Source organism: Quercus suber, unplaced genomic scaffold (assembly GCF_002906115.3).
Source record: "Quercus suber isolate HL8 unplaced genomic scaffold, Cork oak 2.0 scaffold_206, whole genome shotgun sequence".
Lineage (NCBI taxonomy): Eukaryota > Viridiplantae > Streptophyta > Magnoliopsida > Fagales > Fagaceae > Quercus > Quercus suber.
In genome coordinates, this window is record NW_027069664.1 from 986,314 (window position 1) to 1,013,317 (window position 27,004).

The window sequence follows — 27,004 nt, forward strand, 5'->3', positions numbered from 1 at the left end:
TTTCCCCGTCATATTTGATATTTGTTATGGTCAAAATGTGTCTGCGGAACAAGACAATGACTAAAAGCATCAAGTTGGATAATAAAGTAATGGAAATGGAAATGGAACAATGATGAATTTTTTTATGACTATTGCACAAAGATTTTCTTGTCTGTTTCATGGGAGTGGGCTATATTAAGCACCTCAGGAAGCCGGTCGGTACGCTTCATAGTTCACACATGACAAAATAGAATGTTAACAGATACTAAAATCCTTTGGGAGAATAAACAAAAACAGTGCAGTCTAATGTCTAACTTGTTTTGGTTCTATTTTATTCAACTCCATTTTTGACAAATTTCGTTATGGAAGCACTGCGGAAAGAACTCGGAATTAGGGCCTAAGTGGTCCAGATTAGTTTACAAATAAAGACAAAGGTAAAGATAAAAAAAGAGAGAGGAAGGATAGAGAGAGTGAGTCTCAATTATCTAATCCTTGCAGTGACAAAGAAGTAGGTATAATAATGTATTAATTTGCCGGCCTTCTAGAATTGTGTTATTTATTGCCTTATCCATTCAACTGTATTTGAGTCAATGTTAATTGGTTTCAATGTTAGGAAAAAGGAAGAAGATTGTTGTAAGTTGATATATATATATATATTTGAGTCAATGTTAATTGGTTTCAATGTTAGGAAAAAGGAAGAAGATTGTTGTAAGTTGATATACAATGTAAAATTTAGCCACTTTATCATGAATGGATAATATACAAATATAAGTCGAGGCATCTCCTACTAGAATAGATCTTGGATGAAGTGTAAAATGGCCGACGGTTAAGGTGTCCTGTGTAAGCAACAAACTACATCAACACACTCAAGTGTAATGAGAAATGGGTAAAGGTTCCTACTCTTTGATGGATATCTATGGATAAAAAGGTTAGTCCAAAAGGACATGATCTGTAGATGCATTCGGAAAATAGGATCTTTAACAGTAAAACTAATAAAATAGTAGATGATGTAGTCAAATTTGTCGGTCAATAGGTTCGTCTAGACGGAGTATGACCAAATGAATCTATATTCTTGCACAAGATCAGAAATGGTATTTCTCTCGAAAAGGTCATCGGCGCGATACTAGTCAATGAGTCTCTGATGGTAAATTCAAGCATTGAGAGGGAATATTGTAAACGATTGAGAGTATTATGATATCTGTAAGTACCTTTGTTTGATGTCCTTTTATAGTTACATACTTTTCTAGCTGTTGGAGGTCTTCAATGGGAGCCTTAATGGCTTTGGTAATGCCTCTGGCAATTTAATGTCGCCGTCCAACAATCATGTATTCATGTTCTCTTTATTTATCTATTTAGAAACAGAAGACGTATTTAATGCACCTTTATGACTTGTTGATCGTCCAAAGGCCTCTCGGGCAGAAAATTATTAGTTACTCTCAAAATACCATAAATAGTACTCTCTCCTCTCAATGAATGGTGGGTCCTACCATGATTTTAATTAATAGACTCACCATTCGTATGAGATAAGGAGTACGAATTTATGTACTTCGAGATATACAATAATTTCTTGGTTTATCAGAAGATACATGATTAGAGGAAATGAGTCTACTGATTTCTTTCATAACTGAGCCAGGGATAACAGTGGCATATAAGTCCCTCATACGCAAGGAGATGCTAGATGTCATGGTTTTGGGGCACCATGATCCTTCTCTCTGGAACAATCATGGGCATTGTCATCCTTCAGCTTTCAAAGGTAGGGGTTGTATCAATCATCGCTCAATGAGCTATTTATTGCCGCCAATAGTGTTTTGCTTGTGTGCAACGCGACACACCAAATAGAGCTATTGCACGCAGGCGAAGAAGATGCAAGTAGGAATGTAAGAAATCAAGAGAAATTGAAAATATAGTGTACATAAATTATGGTATATAGGAAAAGATAAAAGTCATAAATAAAATTCTCAAAGAAGAAGTTATTAAGGTTAGAAAGATAGGTGATTGAACTTTGTTTTAATAAAATGTGTTCTAAGAGTAGAGACAATTAATGTAATTAGTATGTACGCTCCTCAACTTGGGTTGGAAGAATCCATTAAGTAAATTTTTGGGAGGATAGGAATGATCTAATTTAAGAGTTACACTTAAATTAGGTTAGAGTAGAATTTTATCTTGTAAAATAAATAAATAAAGAGGGATGTGACCATGTTGGAAAAGATTGTGAGGGATGTGAAAGCATCCATGGAGGCCATGAGTATTAAGAAAAGGATGAGTCAAGAGTTGCTATTTTAGACTTTGCAATGATATATGATTTGATATTGAAGAAAACCTGGTTCATAAAGAGGGATTCACACTTAATTACGTTTAAAGATAGATTTCATCCTTACTCAAAAAGTGGATAGTAGATTTATAAACATTGCAAGGTGAAGCCAAAAGGGAGAGTAACTACCTAACATATGTTGGTGGTGCTAAATATTTGTATTAACATATGGAAAAGAAGAGATATCAAGTAAAGGAACTGGAGAATTAGATAGTGATATTAGAAGGGAGAAAAATAAATTGTATTTAAAAATAGAATGATCAAAGAAGAAAAGTGGAATCCAACGGAAGATATTGATAAGATGTGGAATGAAATGGGTAAAAAAGTGGCTAAAGAACTACTTAAAGAAACTAAAAGGCAGGCTATTCAAAAATGAGGGTTGGTGGTGGAATGAGGAGATCTAAGCACCAATTCAATTAGAAAGAGAGAGTTATAGAAACCTACCTAGATGTAGAGACAACGTTGCCTATGAAAAGCTATAAAGAATAAAGGGCAATTTGAGTTGTTGGATTCAAGGTAATTTAAACTTTTTAATGGAAGTCATACATGGAATTCAGACAAACTAAATAATCCAATTGATTATAGAAACAGTAAGAATATTTGAAGAATTAAGATACCCGAGGTAAAAGTCATATTGAGGAGAATGAAAACAAGAAAATCCATGAGACTTGAGACAATCCCCATTGATTTGGAAGTGCTTAGGTGATGTAAGTGTAGATGGTTAACAACCTTTTCAATAAGATCTTGAGTGCAAACAAAATTTCTATTGAGTTTCTCTGTATTTATGGAATATGAGTGTGTGACTTGTTATAATTGATCCTATTAGATGGCCAAGAGATACTAAAGAGTGAGTGTTGTTGGTATTTGTATCAATAATTCTTAAGGATGGAAGATTGAAGAGAATGTGAATCATGTAGGATAAGATGATGGTGGATGAAATGGAGTTCTTCAAGAGTATTGTGTGATCATAAAATGTCTATTAAGATATAGGGAAAGTTTTACAAGATTGCTATAAAGAAACAACATTTCCATAAAACAAGTATAGGTAAAATGAGAATGCTAAGATCTATACATGAAAATACAAGTAAAGATAGGATATGAGATGAAGAAATTTGTTTAAAGATAAAAGTGGGCTCTTATTGATGAAAAATATCATAGAATCACTTAAGATGACATGGTCATGTGGAACGAAGAACAATTAATACACCAATTAGTAAGAATGATTTGATTCAAGTTGATTGAATAAACAAAGATAGGGAGAAGAAGACCTAAATTAATAATGGGAAAAGTTAATGGATGCTCTAATTACATTCGTTTAGGAAGTATTGTTAATTGACAATCTTAGGAAAATTTTAATATCATTTTTATGGGAAATATGAAAAGTTGTTAAAAAATAAAAATCAATTATTTTTTTTCTTTTCGCATAAAAAATTTATAAAAATGCTTCTTAAACTAATATCTTTAGGGCACGTTTTCCTTAAAAATATACATGTAGCTAATCTTGATTGGTGTATAAAGTATCTATAACTAGCCCCCAAAGGACCTTGCATTGATTTGTCATAAGCGTTGTCTATTCATCTTCTTTGTTCATTTGCTTAAAAAAAACAGAACAAAAAACAAAACAAAACCTTTCGTTAAAATATCTATTTTCATTTAAAAGTAAGCTTAGGACACATTTATAAATCTTACCACCTCGTGTTTTTCATTTTATTTTTTTGGCTACTTTTTTCTTCATTCATTTGGTAATCGTTAGAAGGGATGTCTAGTTTTCTTTGATGGGAAAGATGACTTCTACTTCCAACCCTCGTATTTTGGATTCCATACTTAGAATTCTAAAGCTACTTTTTTTTATCAGATAAGGTTGGCTTGCTGGTTAACTTTAGCCAGGTGGGGAACATGTCAATTCAAAATAAAATTTAAAATAAAAAGAGGTTTTTATTTTCACTGCACTGGTTAAGGAAAATATGAGCATATTGTACCTAAAGCAGTTTAAGTAATTCATCTCACCAATAAGAAGGTAGAACATAGTTTTGTACGCTCCCATAATGGCCAAAGCAGCCCACATGGTGTCATGGTTGTTAGCTTGTCATTTTTTGTGAGAAAATGACTAATCAATTTTGTGTATTAAAGGGTTGACTATATAGTGCCAAACTTCCTTTTCCATAGCCCACATTGGTTCAATGGCTTGTTCATTTTTGATTTTCAGTTTTGCTTTGTATGAGATTAGGTATTCAAGAACTTTCACTCCCAATCTTCTGGAACACTAGCCCACCTTGTGTGTGACATATACCATGAAACTTATTACATTCCAAGAAAGGCCCCTATATAGGACCACCCTTCAGCGCATATGAGCCATTAGTTAAAACTTAGCTATAAACTCTATGCATGTGACATATAACCCATGAAATAACTTCGCATATTCCCCACCTAAGTCCCAATAATGTTATATATCTCACATTGAGTTAGACCCCTTCTAGATTACATGATAATACACATATATCATGAAAGAACTTGGCACATTCTCAAGGTCCCACGAGTTACATCCTATCATAAACTTAGCTTAAACCATTTTTCAAGTACCCCATTTCCCATTCTCATTTCATCTCCAAGAAATTTTAGAGTTCTCTTCTTAGTACGCCACTAGTAAGTCTCTTACATATTAAATATAGGACCACTGTTGGTGCGTATGAGACATGAGTTTGAAGTGCATAACACGAAAGAACTAGGCACATTTCCAAAGTCCCAATAAAGCTTCTCCTATTGACTTGGTCACATGCATGAATGTAATCCTTGAATCAAATTCTACCAATTGACCTTAACGCTGTTTCTGCATTTGTATATTCTTGTTCTTGGTCCCAACCTTTTTTTCTAGTCAAGGTTGATGTGTTTGGGATTTGAGGGGCATGGAGTCCTCCAATCCTTGGGTTTATATTACTGCAACACTGTTGACCCTTTCTAAAAACTACATGTGACACATCCCATGAAAGAACTTGGCACATTCACAAGGTCCCAAGAGGTGGTACACTAGTACATTTTAACACGAATTAGATCCATCTTTAAGTAGCTTAAACCATGTAAAACTAAACCACGTAATACCTTATTCTTATTTTTATTTATTTTTTATCAGACTTTATTCTTGTTATTGATAAAAGAGTACTAATAATCATCTCCAAATTATATATGTGTGACAAATATTCCATGAAAGTGCTAAGCACATACGCAAGCTCCAGTTAAAACTGCCATTTTTTTTTTTAGGGTTATATATATATTTGATTCCTAAAATTTAGGTCTAGTTCTATATTAGAACTTAAAATTTAAAGTGTTTTTTTTTTCCTTTTTAGTTCTTAAAAAAATGTAAAAATACTAAGTTAGTTATGCCATTGCTTTATCGATATAGTTCTTACTTATGTTGCGAAATTACAAAAACATATGTGCATGGTTCTAACAAAGAAAAACTATTGAGAGACGGCTTCTAATTGTAGCAATTATTTATATATTTAAAATGTCTGAAGTACTTTGAACAACTATTTTTTTATGTATAACAATCATATTTATATCTTTTTATTTACATTAGTATGGTGAATTTTATTGCATATATGACTTAAAAATGACATTTATGAACAGTTTAAATTGTGACAGATTACCTAAATAAAGTCACCAGCACGTATCAAAGATTTTCATTGAATAAATTAAAAGACAGATTACCTAAAAAGAAAATTTTATGCTAGGCAGAGATTGAAGAGGTGATATCCGATATGGTTGGTCTTTCCAATTTGATTCGGTAATGACGTACCCTTTTTCATTAGTGCACACACAAAAATTCTACACATGGGTAGAATTTTATTAGCACGTTGCAGAGAATGACCCTTAATAATGTAATATGAAAATCATGCCCCTATCTTTCGTAATATTTAACCAGGATTAAATAATTATATAGTTTTGACATTTAAGACATTGCAACAAAATCAATGAAAATCATGCTCTATCCATTTTTCATAAGATTTAATAATGAGGGATTAAATATAATTTTGAAAGTTTAAGGGGTACTTGTTGGCGTACTTGGACCGGAGTTACAAGGAGGAAGGTAGGAAATTATTAACATGTGATCTTATTCATATGTCATACTTTCGTAGAGTTGCCTTATTATTGGATATTATTCCCTTTGTGATTAGGCACACCAATAAATTCATCTTTTCTTCGTTTTTACTTGATATATGATAGTTCAATACATACTATAGATCCTTAAATTTTGAGTCAGGTTCGATTTCAGTCCTTAATTTTTGAAAATTTATTTTTTACTTGTAGGTAAGAATTATATCGATGGAGCAATGGAATAACTTAGTACGTTTACATTTTTTTAGGAACTAAAAAGGAGCACCTTCGATTATAATTTCAAATAACAGACCTAGACCTAAATTTTAGGAGTCAAATGTATATATACACACACATATAGAGTTTTTCTTTGTTAGCATATTTGTACTATTATATTGCTTATTAGCTTATTTGTTTCAGTACAACTTTTCAAAACTTTGCTACTTTTTTGCTGTCTTTTTTCCCCCTTGGTACAATTGTACTTTTGCGGACATTCCGCAAACAAACCTTTCAAGAATAAGCTAATCCAAATGCACAAAAAGTCTACCAGTATTCATAGAACAAACTCATTTGCATTCCCTACCACAGGCATGGCATACGGCTCATACCTTATTTGGCATATATATATCTTGTGAAATAACAATGACATGGTAGTAGCGAGAGAGAGATAGGGAACGTACAGCATCTTTCTTCAGAGGTATCAATACTGTACAGCTAAAATTTTATATGATAGTTAGCTATGATCTTCAAACAGAAAGGGGGGGAGGATGGGAAGAGAAAACTAAGTACCAAAACTAAATAATTCATAGTTAAAACAATTGGGGAAGGGAAGGAAGAGAGAGAGAGAGAGAGAGAGGGACTTGAGCTACAAGGGCTCTTGGCAAAAACTAAGTATCAAATTTTATGAATTGAGACTAAAATGTAAGAATATTTATAAACAAAAAAACAAATGCAATCACTAATACAAATAAATAAATAAACCAAAACAACAAAATTGGTTATGAACAGAACATGGAATAGCTTGATCTCAGGCTAAGCAGCTCCAGACGGATGTAGCCGTACTTATCATAAATTATGAAATTTTTTCCTCCAGAAATTTACAACTGTGGAACAAAGAGTAAAAGACAGACTGAGCCACCTTACAAGATTAGCTATTAAAGCTTGTAGAAAATTTATTAGATTTGGCTTAACAGAGAGTATATCCGTACCTTGATGACAAAAATAGCGCGCACAAAAAGTTATATACAGAAAGAACCCTGCAACACCACCAATGTAAGTACAACGTATAACTCATTCTACGTATACACCAAGAATGTGACATGAAAATCACAGAACAGCTGCAGTTACCTTAGAGAACAAAACTGCATTGCCACAATTCAGGAGCAAAAAAAAATATGAAGCATGGGAATACAACATTCATCTTATCAATGACAATGCTATCTGAAAACAAGGCTTCCATTCTGCTGCATCCTTAAATTTTCAATATGCGACTGGTAGAATGATTTCAATGCCTTGATATCATTACCCTGAAAATTTGAAGGCATAACAACAAAATTAGAGCAGTAATGCCAAATATTCATTGGATAAATAAGAATAAGAATAAAAAACCCATAGACCAGTTGTACAACTTTAATAATATCGAGTATTCATTCCTGGGTTATTCCTATTTCTGCAGAGGTTCAGTGCATATCCTCTAGGAAGTTATAGTCTGACAAGCCATGCTGAACCCATCAACCCAAAAACCAACAGAATAGATATACCTGTACCTAATTTGGAATAGGCCCAACTCTGGCTCAAATTTCAGGATGAAATATTGAGTTTAAGCAGGCTCTATCTTCCACCCATGACTGGACATACGCTAAGTCTCCCAATGGCTATTATACTTTCAATTCATTATTGGACCATATTGTGCAACCGTCTGTGCATGAAGTATGAACACATGCGTATAAAATTGTATTATATATTACAGGATTATTCCAATATAAAGACAAATATCCTGTGTTACAATAACATAATAGTGGGTGCCAGCTGCCACAGTGAACAGCATCCACAGTAGTTATTACCCTAAGCAGGTTCAAACTCAGTCCAACCTCCAATAAACTTTAAGCTCAGGCTGTTCACAGTTCACATGGGAAACAAACATCACAAATCAAGCCCCAAGAGCAAAGACATTCCTAGATAAAATTCTGCATATTTATATGGTGGCCTCTCGTACAATCCAGATCAAACATGGTGCCACAAATTGCAAATAGCCATCGGAAAATACGTTTGATAATATATAGCAAAATGTCCAAGAGTTAACTGCGGTTCAGTTACTAGATAAATTAGGTATTTATCAATTTACAGCTAAATTTATTCTTAAAAAAAAAAAGAATGGGCTTAATACTACCAAAAGAAAGAATGAAAAAATTGCACGCAGTTTTATTTGATGATTAGAATGTAAATATATTAAAAGAATTGGCAGGATAAAACATATCCTGGACCGCTAAATTCTTGATACATATAAGTAATACCTGCAACCTCTGACAGTATTGCTCTGCCAAATCTTGAGAGCAATGTGCAGCTGGAAAACCTTTTGAAAGAAAATGTCTGAGAAATGCATCACCAAAATTTTCATACATGACCTTCTGAGCCATCACAATTTCTCCAAACAAAACATACTGCCAAGTAAATTCAATACAACAAATTTTATCAGTACAAAGCAGTGAAGCACTAACAAATTATACTCAACTCCTTAAATATTACCAATAGATTTTTCTCCTCTTTTCCTCTTTCTTTAAGTAACAATCATCAATAAAATATTCAGCCCATATTGTTTACTCAAACAATGGACATCAACCCCTGCCCTGATAAATTCTTTATGCCCCCAATGTTTTATTATTAGCTTTTGAACCTTTGAACCCAAAAGAATTACATAACACGGTTAGCTATTAACATCGATAAACTAGCAGAACTCAAAAAGTAAATGACATTATGTTGTTTCACCACATTGATTTAAGGTAATACTTCCAATAAATCACAATTATCATAATGAATTTAAAAACTTAACCCACAGAAAATTTGTCCTTTCCCTCTACATCGAAGGTTCACAAGTAGTACAATGACTCCTTGCTAGGTATTCCTGTCTCTTTTTTTCTTTTTGAAGTGTTAGTGCCACCCTCAGGGTTGTAGCAGATCACTAAAAATTTGTTTGTACACAATGCTTAGACAATAGTATGCTCATTTTCTATGAATACCAGAGGATTGGAAATTTTGTAGTTGGACCACCATTTCTCTAAAGTCACTTGTTTAAACTGCCAGGTAAGTGTCACTCTAGAACTCTCAAAAATCACCTCTCCACATTACCAATTACACAGGTCTTCCAGCAACATTTAGGAATAGGTCTACAAAATAACTATGGGTTCCCAAGTAAATTGACTGTGTCATTATGAGTTCTTTTCTGCAAACCAACTGTACTCAAACCCAGACGAAGAAGATGAATAAGCTATAGAAGCCAACCCTAATATCCCTCATCTAGCCCCTTTGCTAGATTATTCACTGCAAAATTACAAATTCTACGAATCTTAACCGATTATAAGGCCAATTTCTCATTTAGGTCCCCCACAACTGTTCCAACATGAGTCCCACCTCATGAACAAATCAACCTTTGAAAATGAATATGGTTTCACTTAGTACCCCCTGTAATGATTTATAATAATTTCCATACGCAATTTTTTTTTTTTAAGCACACATTGAATATGTAGCCCTGTACATCAGTTAGATATTGACCCCTCAGCTTATATTATTATCTCATGATAATATAACATGCACAAGCAGGAAATAATTCAATAAAAAACAAAAATATGAATAATAAACTTACAGTATTTGCGTCACGAAACTCAAAGGATCTGTCTAGCACGCTAAGCAAACAACAATTTGTTGCAAAGTGCTCAATCATAAATCCTTGGAAGCCAGGCACCTGAAAATAATTCAACATTTAGTGTGATGAAAGGTGAAAGAAAAAAAACCCTCAACATAACAAATTTAGTTGGGGAACTCAGAGATTACCTTTTCTTCGCTATAAGGACTGGCACACCAATCTTTAATTAATGTAATAAATATCTGAATGCACCCCTGATTAACAAAAAGAACAAAGCAGATTATAACACTTGTTCTATATTAGAAGAACTAACTTGTTGATAATCAAAGCAAAGAAAACCTAAATGGTAAGAAGAGTAAAACTTGCAAGCTTCACACCTTTCTTACAAGAATATCCTTATGATTACAGGATGAGTACAGTAGCAACTGCATAATTGGATCCAAGTAGGGCCTACTTTTGGGGGAAAGAAAAACAGAAGACAGTTTATGTGTTGTTATCACGTGAAGAAACGTATATAATGTTCGCTGAAGCTCCTGCAATTCGCGGATTTCCTAACAGAAAAAAGGAGTCAATACAAGAGTAATAGTATAAGTACTGGTACAGAAGTTGAAACTTATTATGAAGAATGTAAGAAGTAGATTTTCACTCTCGCAGACATTGTAAACGATGTTCAAGGTGTAGATGTAGAGTAAATTTTTTTAGCTAACAATAAAAATTAACCAAACAAACTACTCATTCCACTACCTAAATCTGTAAAAGAACTCATCAAACTACCTGATACTGCTTATATACAGAAAGTTGAAACATAAAATCCATATCATAAAGCTTTTATAATTGAAAAGCCAAATGTCAATTCCTATTTCTGTTTTCATCCTTCCTTTTTAAATCCTGAGCATAAAAATGAACCATGAGAATTTAAGCAAACAAAGGAAAAAACTCAGGCCAAGGACAAATAACCTTTTCACTACAAGGTACATCCATGAAATTTTGATTTCCTGACTCTTTAATAACTAAAGAAATATGATCATTCATAATATTATTTATTGAAAAAAAAATGGAGAAAAGTAATTTTGAAGAAAATGTCTATAAAGTAAATGAATTTGATATTGAAAAATTGAGAACAAGTGATACGCCCCCATATTTTACTAAATTGAACGTGCAATTTTACTGTCTATACAATTTAATTCAAGTGGTAGCATAAAAATTCATTAAGCTACAAAATTTAGTTACAACTTTAAGCACTTAATCAATGACAATCATATCATAGGGTTTAATGTATAAGTCCTGAGCAGAGGTTGCAGAAGCATTCATTGCATAAAGAACAAGCACAAAAATAAATAAATAAAATCACTGTATTGGTCTTCCCATACCTCAGTATTGGTTCCAGGTCCTGAAGGAAATGCATCTCTTGGAATAACATTAAATATCCTACCAGCAATAGTAGGAAATACTTCTTCCAATATGTCATGAAACAACGTGTTGAACTTGCATATAATTTGATTAAGTAGTAAAAGAAAACCAACCATCTCCTTTGGCTGCAACAAAGCATAATCTAGAATCAAAACCTCAATATCACCAAAGCAATTAGTGAAGTAATGCAGAACTTATGATCACCCTCAGTCTTAATTTTCACAGCTGTTACAAATGGATAGAACATCCCTTCACAGCTTAACTACTGCTAAGGAAGGAAAAAAGGCATTACAACAATAAAACCTTAGTCGAACTATGGGTCAGCTATGGATCCTTAAAAAATAATCAAGTTCATTCACATGTATTCTTCTCTGTTATTCTATCATTTTTCAAAATCATACACTATGTCATCTTCTAATTAACATGTCACTTTTTATTACTTCTACTAGTGTTAATCTCAGTCTTCTCCTACCTTAATTTTGTTGTATCAACTTGAATCAAATTACTCTTCCTCAATGGTGCATTAATTGCTCTTCTTTGACTCTTCCTCATCTTTTCATAGATAGGAGCCACCATATCTTTAATAAAATATCTTCATTTTGTATCATATCTTTCTATTTTTGATAATGGTTAAAAATACACTGCCCACAGCTTGAACCCCTGCCCCCCAAGCACTAAGTAGTTTCTCAAGAGGTAACAACTCACCAAAGAAGTGTGGTGCTATCATATCTTTTTGTATCATATCTTCCTTGTATTTCCCCTGATCCATCTTAACAGTTTCATTTCAGCTACACTCTTTTTTCTTTTTCTTTTTTCATATGCATTTTAGCTACGCTCCTTTTATGAACATGTTATTTCTTTTTTCTTTTTCCTTTTATAAGCATGTTATTTCATATAGCTTGGCATTTAGTAACATATAGAATGGCTAGTCTTATAACAATCTTGTAATATTTTCCTTTTAATTTAATAGGCATTCTATGATCACACAACACTCTTAATGTGCTTCTCCACTTTATCCACACTACTCTCATTCTAGGATTCACATCTTCAATCAATCTCACATTCTCACCATCCTTATGAATTATTAATCTAAGATATCGAATGAACTAGCTGTTTGGTATTTTTTTAACCATCAAGTTTTACAACTTCATCTTTATTTTTCCTATTACTGAACTTACTCCCCATTTAGTCTGTTACAAACCTATCCTGTAGATTCTGAAGTATCCCTCCAGATCAAATTTGGCGTTGACTCCACATCTTGTTCGATCCACTAAAATTATATCTTTTGCAAAAAAAAAAAAAAAAAAAAACTGTAGATTCTGAAGTATCCCTCCAGATCAAATTTGGCGTTGACTCCACATCTTGTTCGATCCACTAAAATTATATCTTTTGCAAAAAAAAAAAAAAAAAAAAAAACATACACCATGGGGCTTCATCTTGCATCGGTCTAGCAAGTTCATCTATAACTAGTGCAAAAAGACATGAACTTAAAGTTGAACCTTAATGCAAACCTATTGTGAAAGAAAACTCACTTGTAATGCCTTCATTGGCTCTCACACTAATTACCGCTCGATAGCTATAATCAACGTAATATACTTTAGAGGAACTCCTTTCTTTTATAAAGACTAACCACAAAACCTCTCTAGGTATTCTATCATACACTTTCTCCATGCCAATAAAAAACTATATATAAGATCTTTATGTTCTTCTCTATTTCTCTATTACATGTCTAGAAAAAGGGGGATGGGAAGGGGATATCACAATTTTGTTCACATTTATCTTTCTCCCATATTCTAAACAAAAAGAGGAAACTATTTTATTAATGCATTTATGAGGTTCAAAATTAGAAATATAAATGAATACCACTAAGGAATACCCATACAAAAAGTTAATGCTTTGCTTGTATTTAAGTTAGATATAAAACAGAATAGGAGGTTTTATCCAATAATCCAAGGACAAATGGTAATTGAAGAACTAGAAATTTACTCAAATGTCCCAAAGCAACAAAAAAATTGGGAGTAGTTTGCTCTAATTCTAACAGCAAATTAACTAGCAGATGGATACCTATCCAAAAAAATAAAAAGAAACTAGTATATGGATTGCCAACTCATGCCGTAGGACAGGAAGAAAAAGGTAAAAATCACATTGAACAGGCACCTTAGGATGGGAATGTCAATGTGTTCCAAAAAAATCTGCCCCCCCAAACCTGTGACAGGATAGGGCAGAATGAGGCTCCTTTGGGCACTATAAACTATACTAATTAAATTACATTATATTTCATGTCAAACCACAGCATACCAAGCTGTATACAGAAAGGAAACCTCGACCGAACCCATCACAAACCTGTGACAGGATGGGGCAGAATGAAGCAACCCTGTAGAGTGTAGCTAATTTGGTCATGCAAAATCCATGTGGCGTCTGAAGATTCCAAAGTTAAATAGTAATATGCCCAATGAACGTGTCTAAAATATTATTTCCAAACCCTACTCCTACAATAAAGCACGATGACTGCCAAATGGCTGAGCAGTTTGCCCCTTGTTACCATCTCATTGGCATCCCCTAGTACTGTAACCGATACTTGGGGAAAACAACCACTCTTTAATGTATTCCAAACAATGAAGATACAAATCAAAATAATGATTGGTTCTAGAATTTAGAAATAGGAAAGAGATTAAATAAACCAAACCAATCACAATTTTTTTACCTCACTTTCTGCAAGCAATTGCTCCAATGCCTTTGGGAGGTATGGGAATACAGATGCTCCTAAAGTGTCCACCATTCGGTGTATAAAGGATGTGACCTGAATGCCACACAAACTAGCATCAGGTAACAGGTGTAGTTTATAATATGTCAAAACAATATGAGGCTGTTTGGTTAAGAGAAAAAAGTGGTGTATTTTGTCTTCATTTTCAGTTTTCAGTTGGACCTACCACTAAAAAACTGGTTTGGCTTTTTTATTTGTACTCAGTTTTCATTTTTAGTATCCAAAAAGTGAGTTTGAATACAAAAAATGAATACACCTTTTTGCCGTTATACAGTGGCATTTTTGTAAAAGAAACACTCAAAAGTTTGTGTCGAATTTTTAATTGAAAAGTGAAAACCAAAAAAAAAAAAAAAAAAAGTAGACAAGAAAATTTGTGCCAAACATAAAATGAGTTGGAAATAGAAAATGAGTAAAAAAAAGAAAAGTGAAAATGAATACACACCCAACATGAACCAAACAGCACCTATACTTCTCTGTACCCATATTTGACCCTTACCTTAATCCGCAAAGGCTCTATCTTCGGATATACAACAAGAACTTGGAGAAGAACATCCAGTGTCTGGATTACCCAGTGGAAAAAAAAAAAAAAAAAAAAGGAGTAAGAAGAAGTTAGCATGGAGACAACAAACAATGACATGTTTCCCTCACAATCCTTTCTACAGAAAACTCTGTTCCCGTCCATTTACAAATTATACATAAAGAACAAGGTAGGCACCACATGAAAAGTTTCCAATTGGGCAACATCATACTTCAGGTTTTCATATCTCATCCAAAGAAGAAACTATTGAAAGGAATCAGATTAATGAATGCTACTTTCCACCCCTTTTTTTATTGGAAAGATCCACAACACCCAATGGGTCTTGAACCCAAAACCTCACACTCCACCTAACACTTACAAGGGAATAATTTTTCCTTTGATACATTTAAAAGATTAATTTGCACTTAACCTAAAGGAGGTGAAAGAAGGGTTTAAAAATGTAGCATTTAATGTCATATTCATATCCCCTCCCTGAAATTATTATAGAACCCCAATGCTAAATGACTAATGACTATGATTCACATAATCCTTGATAGAAAAATCAACGTAAGAAAGATACGAACCTGCTTGAACATGAGACCAATTGCTGGGCGACTAGTAGTTACAAGGCGCTCACTAAAGCCCTGTATTACATACAAACATATTGAGAAAATTTTGCATTTATATTAAGCCAGAACTCCAAATACAAATCCAAACATGTGCAGAACTTAGAAAAAGAGATCTGAGTACTTCCAATTTCACTACTGTAAAGAATTCAGATCAAAAGGAATGTGGCAAGAATTAATACAACATAAAACTTGACATACGCTTTTTTTTTTTTTTTTTGATAAGTACAAATACAAGTTGCATGAACATGTTCAAACAATTAGGTTGAGCAAATTTACAAAATCACAATTACATGATTCTAGTCACTTTTAGTAAAGATTTGTATTAGTAAATCATGCAGGGTTAACTCAAAAAAAAAAAAAAAAATTCATGAACGGTTTTATAAATTGTACAAGGCAGAAACAGCAAATGGATTATACAAAATTTTATAACAACAAGAAGGTAAAACTCTACAAGGCAGAATGAAAAAGTACCCAGAAACATATTAGAAAGTCAAAATATGGAAATGCACCTTGCTGAGAGAATTAATTGCCACGATTATTTGCTGGATAATAGCAAATTTGGCAGGAGCCTCTTCTGGAGACAATAATTTTGCATTCATGAGCAATGCTTCAACCTACATTTAAGGATGACCGTGTCAAAAGCATCTATAAATTAAGTATTGATTGGTTCAATTTTTTTTAATAAAGAGAGATATGGTGGGCAGGGGAGATGAGGAAGCTCAGAAGAAATGAAGGGTTCTATAATTAGAAATGCAAACACAACCTGTTGACAAAGAGGAGTAAGCAATGCAGAGAGATACTCAGATTGCTTTTCCGGTGGCACATCTTCCATCCCAATCAATAAACCAATTGCCTGTTAAGGTCGGTGTACAATTAGAACAAAACAAAGCACCCAGAGTCTCTAGGCTAAATATTTACTTCAGACGCAGGCATATACAAATAAAACCTAAAGAAGAACAATAAATATGCATGAATACCTCAAAAATGTGACTACCATCTTCACATCCCAAATGATCTTTTGACGCATAATCCATGCTTGTAAATTGAGCAACTGTATCTTGCAGACTCTGACATTTGTGAAGATAAAATCAGGAAAGATGGAAGGAGAGAGGGAGTGATGAATGGCAAAATCATCAAAAAAATTAGAGAGAAAACGAGTGGAGGGTAGAAACCATATGTGCCAATATTTGTCTACAATATACAATAAAATTTAAAACAATATACATATAAAAGAGAAAAAAGATGAGCATTCTTATACCTGCAAAATTTTCTCTATAAAAGGCACAAGATTCACTTTTAGCAATTTTACAACCCTCATGAACAGATAACTTCCCCTTCGGCTAACATTGATGTTGGGATGGTGTATTCCCCTTTCATCAAGAAAGGCAGTCAGAACAATAGGAATATATTGGGTATTCTCTTGAACATGCTTCATATATCTTGTTACTGTCTCTAGATATGCTAGTGCTACTAGCCTATGAGAATGGCAAGGAAACCTTGTTGATAAAAGCATCACAACCAACTCACTCAAAAGTCCACTTCCAGATCGCATTGAATCCTCGCTTACTGACTCTCCTAGAGCATAAAAAAGAGCAAGTGCTGCTTCCACCTCTTCAACATTCCTGTCAGGTGAAGATGCAACAGAACTAACTAACACATTTCTGATAAATACCTGAGTAACATCAGGTGCCACACGACCCACATTACGAAGCAGCACAAATAAATCCTTCCTAAACTCCACCATCCTATCTTGCTCCTCTCTCCCAATTTTATCCAATATATCAAGATTATTGCGGTATGTAGGATCATAGCAAATCTGTGCACGGATCACTTCTAAAATATGACCCACGTGAACCAGCTGCTTCTCCCTTAAAGGGGAAAGGCTTTTCATTGTGCCAACATAACTTGAAAGAAACTGCACTATACTAAACGATGCATCCACCTCACAGTTCTGCATTACATAGAAAACAGAGGGCAAGGCTTCATTCAGAAGCTCCATTGAAACACTCTTTGCTTCCTCAGAATTTAACCGTTTAAAGCATTCTAAAACTTCTTGTGCATACCCAGTAAGCAATGTAGCTATACTTGAAACCAACTCAGAATCACCATCCTCAGCTACCAACCCAAAAACCCGACTTATTTGAAGACTCTGCAACAAAGATAGTTTCGCTTGAGATTCCATCCTCTTAGACACCACTGCCAACAAACACCCAGCCGCAGCACCACGGAATTGTTCCAACAGCCCACCAGCCAAAACTATGTCAAACAATAGCGGGAGAAACACATCATTAACAATCAAACCAATATCAATCCAAGATATATACCTCCTCATCGACTCTAATACACTAGTACAAAGTTCCTGATCTAAATTCCTATACGACAACACAATATCATACCATGCTCTAACTATCTGAGATATACATTGGTGCCGCATCGCATCCTTAATCCGCCCTGCAGCCTCCAACTCTGCAGAAGTCCGGGGATAGTCCAAACTAATCACTTCCTCGTCCAAAGCATTCAAAACCCGACAAAACATATCAATCACCACAGCCCCTTTGCTCAGATGAGGCATAAAATCGACAAACACAGAGGGCCAAATTAACGGGTACTCGAAATAAATCAAAGTAACCAAAACCTGAGCAAGCTTGTTCTTTATAAATGCAGGACCCTCTAACACCCTAGCAACATTCTTTTCATCAATAGCCTCCAAACACGCGAACGAAAACACGGATTTTCTAATGAAAAACTTCTCATCTAGACTCATAGACGAGTATCTAACCCGAATAACCTCATGAAGAGTCTGTAAACACCAAAATTGTACCTGGACTGAGTTAGAAAAACACAGTTTCTCAATACAAACACTACAGATTAATGGCTTTTCCTTGTTTTCATCACAGTAATCCTTAGCCTGTTTTTTCAATCCTTCATCAATAGGACCACCCCATTCATCAAACAATATAAGTATAGCCTTCTCCAAATCATCCATTCTTTTCTATAACAATAAACAAAACAAAAACCCCTAAAAACACAAACCCCAATTGATTTTCCTTCACTTTTTGCCCAAACAAAACAAACCCAGAAATCAAAATCACAACTTTTCCCTTTTTTTGCTTCTGGGTTTTTCACACAACCTTCCAAGGGTTTAAGATTTGGGGATTTCGGAGACTCAAAGATTCAGGGGGGGTTTGTGAAAGCTTACCTCAATTTTTTGATCAGATCAATGTGTGTTTTTGTGTGTAAAAAAGCTAGGGTTTTTCTTTTCTTTGTTTGTCTGAGATTTTTTTTTTTTTCTTTTTTTTCTTTCTTTTTCTTTTCGTCTCTCTCTGTGTGTGCTTGGTTTTCTGTGTAGGAGAGCAAATCTTATTAGGGTTTGGTTGGGATTTTGGGTTTATATTTATAGTTTTAGTTTTTTTCAATTCTGAGTGTTAATTACTAAAGTGTTAAATTACTTAGATACCCTTGTTATTTTCATGAGAAAATTTTAAAAAAAATATGTACAATTTTGATATTTAATATTTTTGTTTATGTGGTGTAGGATGGGATTTTTTTTTTTTTTTTTTTTCCTTTGGTGAAAGGAAAGGTAAATCTTAGGCATGGCTGCGATTTATAATTATAATTTAATTTTTGTTTTATAACATGTGTTTAATTTTTTTTTTGAAAACTTATATATTAATTTTTTTTAAATATTAAATCACTTTTAATTTGTATGCACGTAAAAGTAGAGATCAATAAATAGTAGTATTTATTTTTATAAATAAAAAATAGTTGTATTTTCTAAAATTGGTAAGTTACAAGTTACAAATAAACTAGTTGTGAATTGCACTGAAAAGAATTTTTTTTCTTTTTTTAAATTTTTTATCTAAATATAAAATTTGATAATTATGATAATTAATATATATATATATATATTATTTTTAATGATTATAGATATCTAATATTCTTGAACCTATATATCTTATTAGCAACATTCTTTATTAAGTAAATCTAATTGTTGTGAGTTGGACGTCAATAAATTCTGAAATTGATCATTTAATGATTTTTTTTTTTTTTTTGGGATGAAAGAGCACTTAATGATAAGACAAAAGTAAGTATCAAATGTAGTTGTGATTTATTCAAGATTTTCTTTGTGAGTGTCTAACAGCTAGGTTTTTGTTTTGTTTTTTTTTTTTTTTTAAGTGTCCTATTGCTAAGGTAAAAATTAAGATAAATCTATTTTTTATTTTTCTAAAAATAAAGTTAAACCACATGCAATGTTAAGATTTTGTGCAAAGTAAAATCAAGGAAAAAAAATTTATTTTGACGTGTATTAAGTAGTAATTTAACATTTAATATTCTCAAGGCACTTGATAATTAGTGAATCTTATATAGTGCTGAATTGGATTCCAATAAGTTCTGGGCACGTGTGAAGTTTTCTTTTTTGTGGAAAACGTGTGAATAATGTCAACATGTGAGTAGGATTTGCACTGCAAGACCTCTATTGACCTATGTGTGGCGAGTCAACTTGAGTGCACATGAATATGGCGGAGGGTATTTTGGGAAACAAATTTTATGATGGGCTAAGAGGTCATGGTCCTAGAACTCAAGAAGAAGCTCAAAGTAGCCTAGCCCACAACTATTTATTTATTGAGCTTGATGTAATAACTGCAACGACCCAATTTATTTTCCTTTTCTGTCACTCAAACCAAAAAAGTATGTCTTATTGCAAATCTAGTATTTGTATGATGATGAGGTGGTGGTGTTTCTGTACCTTTCTTGCCTGAATTATGCGTTTGTGGAGGAGCATATTACCTGCAATGGGGTTTAATTTGTGCTAAAGTTTACATATGTTGATATGAATATGTGCCCGTTTATTTCACTGATTTGAAATGGCACAATTTTAAAGTACAATTTTTTAAATTCTCATGTTTCCTTAATATATTTTTTCAAACAATTCATTTTCAAAATCTTAAAAAATTTGCTTATATCAAGCATTATGATTTATGAATCATTCAATGGACCACTTTTAATTATAAATTATTGCATACTCTCCGAGCATTACTCTCTCCCTCTCGCAAGGGAGTGGGCCCTATGATAGGTCCCTTGTATAGGGCCCACTTCTCATATGAGAGAAGAGAGCATACTTTCCAAGTATGCAATAATAAACCATTTTTAACTTGTTATGAATGATAAGTTTCTTGGATTTTGTTCCACTTATAAATCTAATTGCTATTTTGACTTCAACCTATCTTTTGAGATTGCAAGATCTAGTGCAAGCTCAAAGGAGACAAGCTTTTTCATTAAAGATTGATTCTTTTTACTGATAAGAATAAGGCGAGGACCTATGTCAAAGTGGCAAATATTTTCTAGACATGAAGCTCACGCAACCCCAAAAAAAAGGGTAATTGATGCATAAGGAAAACTCTGTCAACAAGCAAGAAAAATCTAGGCTAAAATGTAAAACTGACCCTCTAAATTTCTTTAAATTTTATTTCAGTCCTCTAACTTTGCTTTCATTCATTTCAGTCTTCTAAGTTTCAGATTTATTCGTTTCTCAAAAAAAAAAAAAGTTTCAGATTTATTCAATTAAGGCTTTTCCGTTAACTTTTGTTAAAAATTTTTGAAAAAAAAAATCTGGAAAATATTTTTCAATCATTAATTGAATTTTTTTAATTTAAAAAATTTGAAGAAAAATTTATAAAATTGAAGATTAACCACAACATATTAAAAAAAAAATTGATGGAAAAGTCTTAATTGAATAAATTTGAAAGTTAGAAGACTGAAATAAAATCTGAAGAAACTTAGAGAGTAAGTTTTGCATTTTACCCAAAATTCTAACTTGTGGCTCACGAGGTGGATAATATCATTTGTAATATTGTCAAGAGTCTTTTAATTCAATAGTATTGCTTAATTCTTTCATGAAGACAAGCCTAAGTTTAAATTTCTCTTCCAAATTTAATTCATTATACTATCATTCTATGGGATTTTTGAGGTTTCTCATGGCTGGTTAATAGAATAGTTTAGCCAAAAACTGGGACGTTGTTTCTTTATATAAAAAATAAAATAAAATCCACACCTCTACTTATTATAAAACTTTAAAATAAAAAAATAATAAAAAAATCATTTGCAATATCGGCTCATTAATTCACCAAATCAGAGCATGTGAAAATACAATTTGATACACAATCTAAGGTTAAATGTGCAATGATCACGTACATAATAAGATCTTTCATCCACTTTTTCTTCCATGTAATTATTGGCTATATGTGGAAGACTTAACTAAATTGTACAGTAGAGCACGTATGACAAGAAGTGAAGGAAAGAGGTCAAGTTCCTTTTATAGTACCAATTTAATCCTGTGGAAGATATTCAAAATATCACGAAGAAGGCAATCAAATTAGTGTTTACATTGGGCCCATTCCTCATATGATTGTCTTCAACTGGCATGCTATGAGAAATACAAGAAATCTAATCAAAATTTCACAAGAAAATATCTCTAGAGGCACTCGAATTGTCCAACATTTAACATCTCACAGTGCAACATGGTAATCTTTTTACCTAAATCTTGTCTCTGTTTTTTATTTTTAAGGGGAGGGGGGGGGGGGGGGGATGGGGGCATGCTTTGATGTGGGCCCTCCCAATAATTTTTTTTAATATTAGTGTATACTCTGTACTAGTTTTAGTAATTTTGTTCTATATCACAAGAAAATATCTCTAGATCATTTAGTTACAAAAACAACTCATCTTTTTCAAAAGTGAGCAAATTAACCACCGCAAGTGGCGGGTTATCAAATATAACAATTAACAAAATTCATAGTTTGCAAACAACATAACTTGGCTAGCCCGTTAAAACACCAAGTAGCTTCTTGAAAGATAGTTAACAAAAGCAAAGTCCCAGAAAAAAGGAGAGCGAAAAATTAACAATATCATCTTCATCTTCTTCTGTTTTTTTAATAATCATTGCCATCTCTATCTTTTTCTTTTTCTTTTTCTTTTTTTGGGATGCATTGTTAGCTCAATCTTGATACAACAAACAACATTCCAATACATACATTCTTGAAAATTTTATACGAAACTCATTTTTATTCAATGATTTATTCTGCCACTAATAAGGTTGTCCATAAACCCAGTCAACCTAACCCACTCGGTAAATCTAACCAGACTTGAACTAAAAACGGACCAGTTTGGTAACTAGGGCAAGTTTTCTCCCCCAAAATCTAACTTTATTGGGCCGAGTTGCGGGTTCACTCCCTTAAAATCGGACAAACTCGACTAATCCAAACCTCTCTCTCTCTCTCTCTCTCTCTCTCTCTCTCTCTCTCTCTCTCTCTCTCTCAGATTCATCGAGATCCCAACTAGATCTACTGAGATCTCAATTAAAAATGTTGAGATCTAACCAATTTTCACCTATCCCTATCTCTTTTCCACTTTATCACTGTTGTTACTAGTTTTGCCATAATTACTTGCCACCTGTGCAAAGCATGATCCATTACTTCTCTCTTGTTGACAACAAGTTAAGCACAACCCTGAGTCAATTCGACTCATGGACACCCTTATCTGCCACATTATAATGTGAAGAATGTGAGGCGCAAATAGTTACTCCTAAGGCTATTGACTTTACACTACAACAAAATTTATTTTTGGCGACAAAATTTAGTGAGGAAATTTTTTTCGTCACCAAAAGCTAACATATAGTGACGAAACTTAAATTCCATCACCAATTATAAAAAATAAATAACTTTTAGTGACGAAAATACAATTTTGTCGCTAAAAATTAAGGCGCCAAATAAAAAGCTAGGGCGCAAAACTTTTTTGATCTACTGAGATGAAACTATTCACCACTAAAAACATAATCTTTGGTGACGAAAAGTTTTCGTCCCTGAAAACTTGCTAGGAATATATTCGGTGACGAAACTGTGTTCGTTGCCGAAGATACCCTTTAGCGACGAGATAGTTTGTCACTAAAAGCTAGTTGGAATATTTTTGGTGACGAAAGCAAATTCGTAGCAGAAAATAACCGTTAGTGATGAAGAAACTCATCGCTATAAATTTGCATGAATATTTTTGGTGATGAAACCAAATTCATCGCCAAAGATAGCCTTTAGTGATGAATCCAGTTTCATCGCTAAAGGTTTAAGTTAGGGTTTTATCGTTTGGGCACATTTTCTTTTACAACCGCCTCTCATCAATCTCTCTCTCTCTCTCTCTCTCTCTCTCTCTCTTAATGTACCTTCGGTCCTCCCCCCCCCCCNATGTGAAGAATGTGAGGCGCAAATAGTTACTCCTAAGGCTATTGACTTTACACTACAACAAAATTTATTTTTGGCGACAAAATTTAGTGAGGAAATTTTTTTCGTCACCAAAAGCTAACATATAGTGACGAAACTTAAATTCCATCACCAATTATAAAAAATAAATAACTTTTAGTGACGAAAATACAATTTTGTCGCTAAAAATTAAGGCGCCAAATAAAAAGCTAGGGCGCAAAACTTTTTTGATCTACTGAGATGAAACTATTCACCACTAAAAACATAATCTTTGGTGACGAAAAGTTTTCGTCCCTGAAAACTTGCTAGGAATATATTCGGTGACGAAACTGTGTTCGTTGCCGAAGATACCCTTTAGCGACGAGATAGTTTGTCACTAAAAGCTAGTTGGAATATTTTTGGTGACGAAAGCAAATTCGTAGCAGAAAATAACCGTTAGTGATGAAGAAACTCATCGCTATAAATTTGCATGAATATTTTTGGTGATGAAACCAAATTCATCGCCAAAGATAGCCTTTAGTGATGAATCCAGTTTCATCGCTAAAGGTTTAAGTTAGGGTTTTATCGTTTGGGCACATTTTCTTTTACAACCGCCTCTCATCAATCTCTCTCTCTCTCTCTCTCTCTCTCTCTCTCTCTATGTACCTTCGGTCCTCCCCCCCCCCCCCCCCTTCACCTCATTACTGCCAAGCCCGGCCCTCCCTCACTTTCTCACCTCACACCGTAACTCCCTCCCTCGCCTCGCCAACCTTCCTCCATCACTGTTGCCCCAACCCAATCCACCTCCATACCCACTTGAACTTCTTCTTTAGCAGCTTGCAGATCCATAAGTTCTCTTCCTTTATTCTTTTTTCCCCTTTTGTCATTGTGGAGCTTACAATTGTGTGCTTTGCATTTCTGATCAAGGTTGTGGTGGTCATTGTATTTGGAATCTTATTGATATGCATGAAGGGTGAAGTCCTTATGCTTGTCTAGCCAAGATTTAGGTAGTTCTCTATATTGGATATTTATATATTTACCTATATATTTAGTGCCTTGTGCTTAACATGTTATATGTAATGCTTGATTGTCTATTCACTCTAGCTATATCAGATTCTTTTTCTTTTTCTTTTTTGATGTGGAGCTATATCATATTCAATAATGCATAATGCTATGTTAGACATGCATTTGATTTTGGTTTTATTACTTTCTTCTTTTCTGTTTCTATGTTCTTAAAATGGTTATTGCTTAAAGGCCAGAGAAAGAATATGTGAGATTACTATATTGGCCTTGAGGGTGAGATTGTTGGTTTAAAAACTACCATGGGATGTTTGTGTAACTTGTCAACAAAAAAATAAAAAATAAAAAATAAAAGTATAGACATAAATAAAATTTTAAAATGGGGCTAAATGCAAACACAAACTCAGGTTTTGGGTCAGTTGTATTTTGGCAAAAAAAAAAAATGAAGGTGAATTCATCAAGACTTTCAAGGTTCAGCTATTTTATTATATTTAACTACATTAATCAATGCATAACCTAATTCTATTCAAGATACAAGAGCTAGAAAGAACTAGCAAAAGCACTTATCAAAAAATAGAACTAGCAAATGCATAGTTTTAGACTCTTCTAGATGTGAACATATTGAAAACAATCGATGTAGAAGATCAATTTACTACATAGTGATACATCCTCAATGTTCTTTCTATTATTAGAGAAACAAAAAGGTATCAAACTAATGCAAGTGATTTAGAAAGGAAAGCTAAAAAAGAATCAGTAATCTACCAAAGAAAATTATATTTACAACATCAACAGGCAAAGCATAAGCCAGATCTATGGCTTTCAATCCTAGATATTTAAGAAGTGAAAGTCCTGCAATAACACAGATGAATGACTTTAGATTTGATATATTCATGTCTTGAAAGATTACAACTTCAATTGTTAAATCCAACAACCTCTAATGAAAAAGCAACATCATGTTAAGGAAAGATGGCTTCAAATACTAAAATTTACTTAAACTCCTTTAAAGTCTTTCCCCTCAATCCTTACTGAAAACCTCCCAATAGAAATAAATCTACAAAATCATATTCTATATCATTTTTAGCCAAAGTGATCACCCATTTTTAGGCAGGTTCTATTCGTCCTAAGAATATTGCGAGGGAACAAGAAAAGGTTATTTAACTTAAAGTGCAACTTGAGTATTGACAATAACTTATCACATGCAACATACATATATCAAAAATAGAAAATGAACAAGTTAGAAAGCAAAAATGCTGCATTTAGTTACTAGCTATTCGAAGTATGTATGGTAGACATCCACAGCATCATCTGGTCTATCAAATATTCCTTCATTTTCTGTATGTTGAGATTTTTGTCAAACCACATCAACTCAAAGAAATTTAAAATGATTCAAACTAACAATGCAGAAATAAAATAAAAGACCACACCCCAGATATCCCAACGGATGTAGTCATGGTCTACAAAGTAGCTCATTCATACTTGGTAGTCTAAGATATACTTAACAAGCTTTTCCTTATTTATTCAATGAACCTTGTCTATCATGATCAACCTAGAAAGAACTCACCAAGAGTAGCAAACCTACAGCGATGCAACAAAATCAATGACTACAAAAATGTTTCTTAATGGAAAACTAAGTTTCAGTTAAATTATTTTAAAATATAATACACTCACATCAAGGAGTTTCTCAAGATGGCCATTAAGACCTACAGATTTAACTTGCCACTAGCATAACCACCACCCCAAGAAGGTCCTTGTCAATATGATGCAATGACCCCATTAGAGAAAGTGTAGCCACACAACAGAAAACTACAGCCACAGTGGACAGAGAAAAATTACACAAGATTTCAAGTCTAGATCTCACAGGTAGACAATTACAAAGTAATAATTGTTTCAAAGGATTTTAAGAGACATTTGATATTTGGTGAATAAAGGTTTTGGGTTTAAAATGCAGACAATTAAAAGGCATAATTGTTTAGCTTTCACACATAAATTGATTCAGGTTCATGAAATGACATGACTTTCAAGCATGATGGTTTGTAGGTAATATGGAGTCTTCTTATTATGCACGATTGAGAAGAAGGACGATTCTTGCATCTAGGAGAAATCACAATTATCCAACCAATATTCATGCTCCTGCAACTCAACGTATTTCTACTGACTTACAGTTGAATAGGGGTACTGTGTTGGATAGGCAAATGAATATG

General features: G+C 33.4%; 1 protein-coding gene across 1 annotated transcript; it reads right to left on the reverse strand.

Moving 5' to 3' along the window:
* Nucleotides 1–7,270: 7,270 nt before the first annotated feature.
* Nucleotides 7,271–18,933, reverse strand: LOC112001677 (exportin-T). Its single transcript, XM_024033852.2, has 15 exons — nucleotides 16,820–18,933; nucleotides 16,539–16,628; nucleotides 16,325–16,414; nucleotides 16,071–16,175; nucleotides 15,517–15,576; nucleotides 14,912–14,974; nucleotides 14,356–14,451; nucleotides 11,612–11,776; nucleotides 10,619–10,792; nucleotides 10,430–10,495; nucleotides 10,242–10,340; nucleotides 8,896–9,042; nucleotides 7,730–7,908; nucleotides 7,591–7,638; nucleotides 7,271–7,485 (listed from the first exon to the last, which is right to left on the reverse strand). The coding sequence occupies exons 1-13, from the start codon at nucleotides 18,545–18,547 to the stop codon at nucleotides 7,819–7,821; spliced, it is 2,973 nt and encodes a 990-aa protein (XP_023889620.2). The 5' UTR covers nucleotides 18,548–18,933; the 3' UTR covers nucleotides 7,271–7,485; nucleotides 7,591–7,638; nucleotides 7,730–7,818.
* Between the last annotated feature and the right edge of the window lie 8,071 nt (nucleotides 18,934–27,004).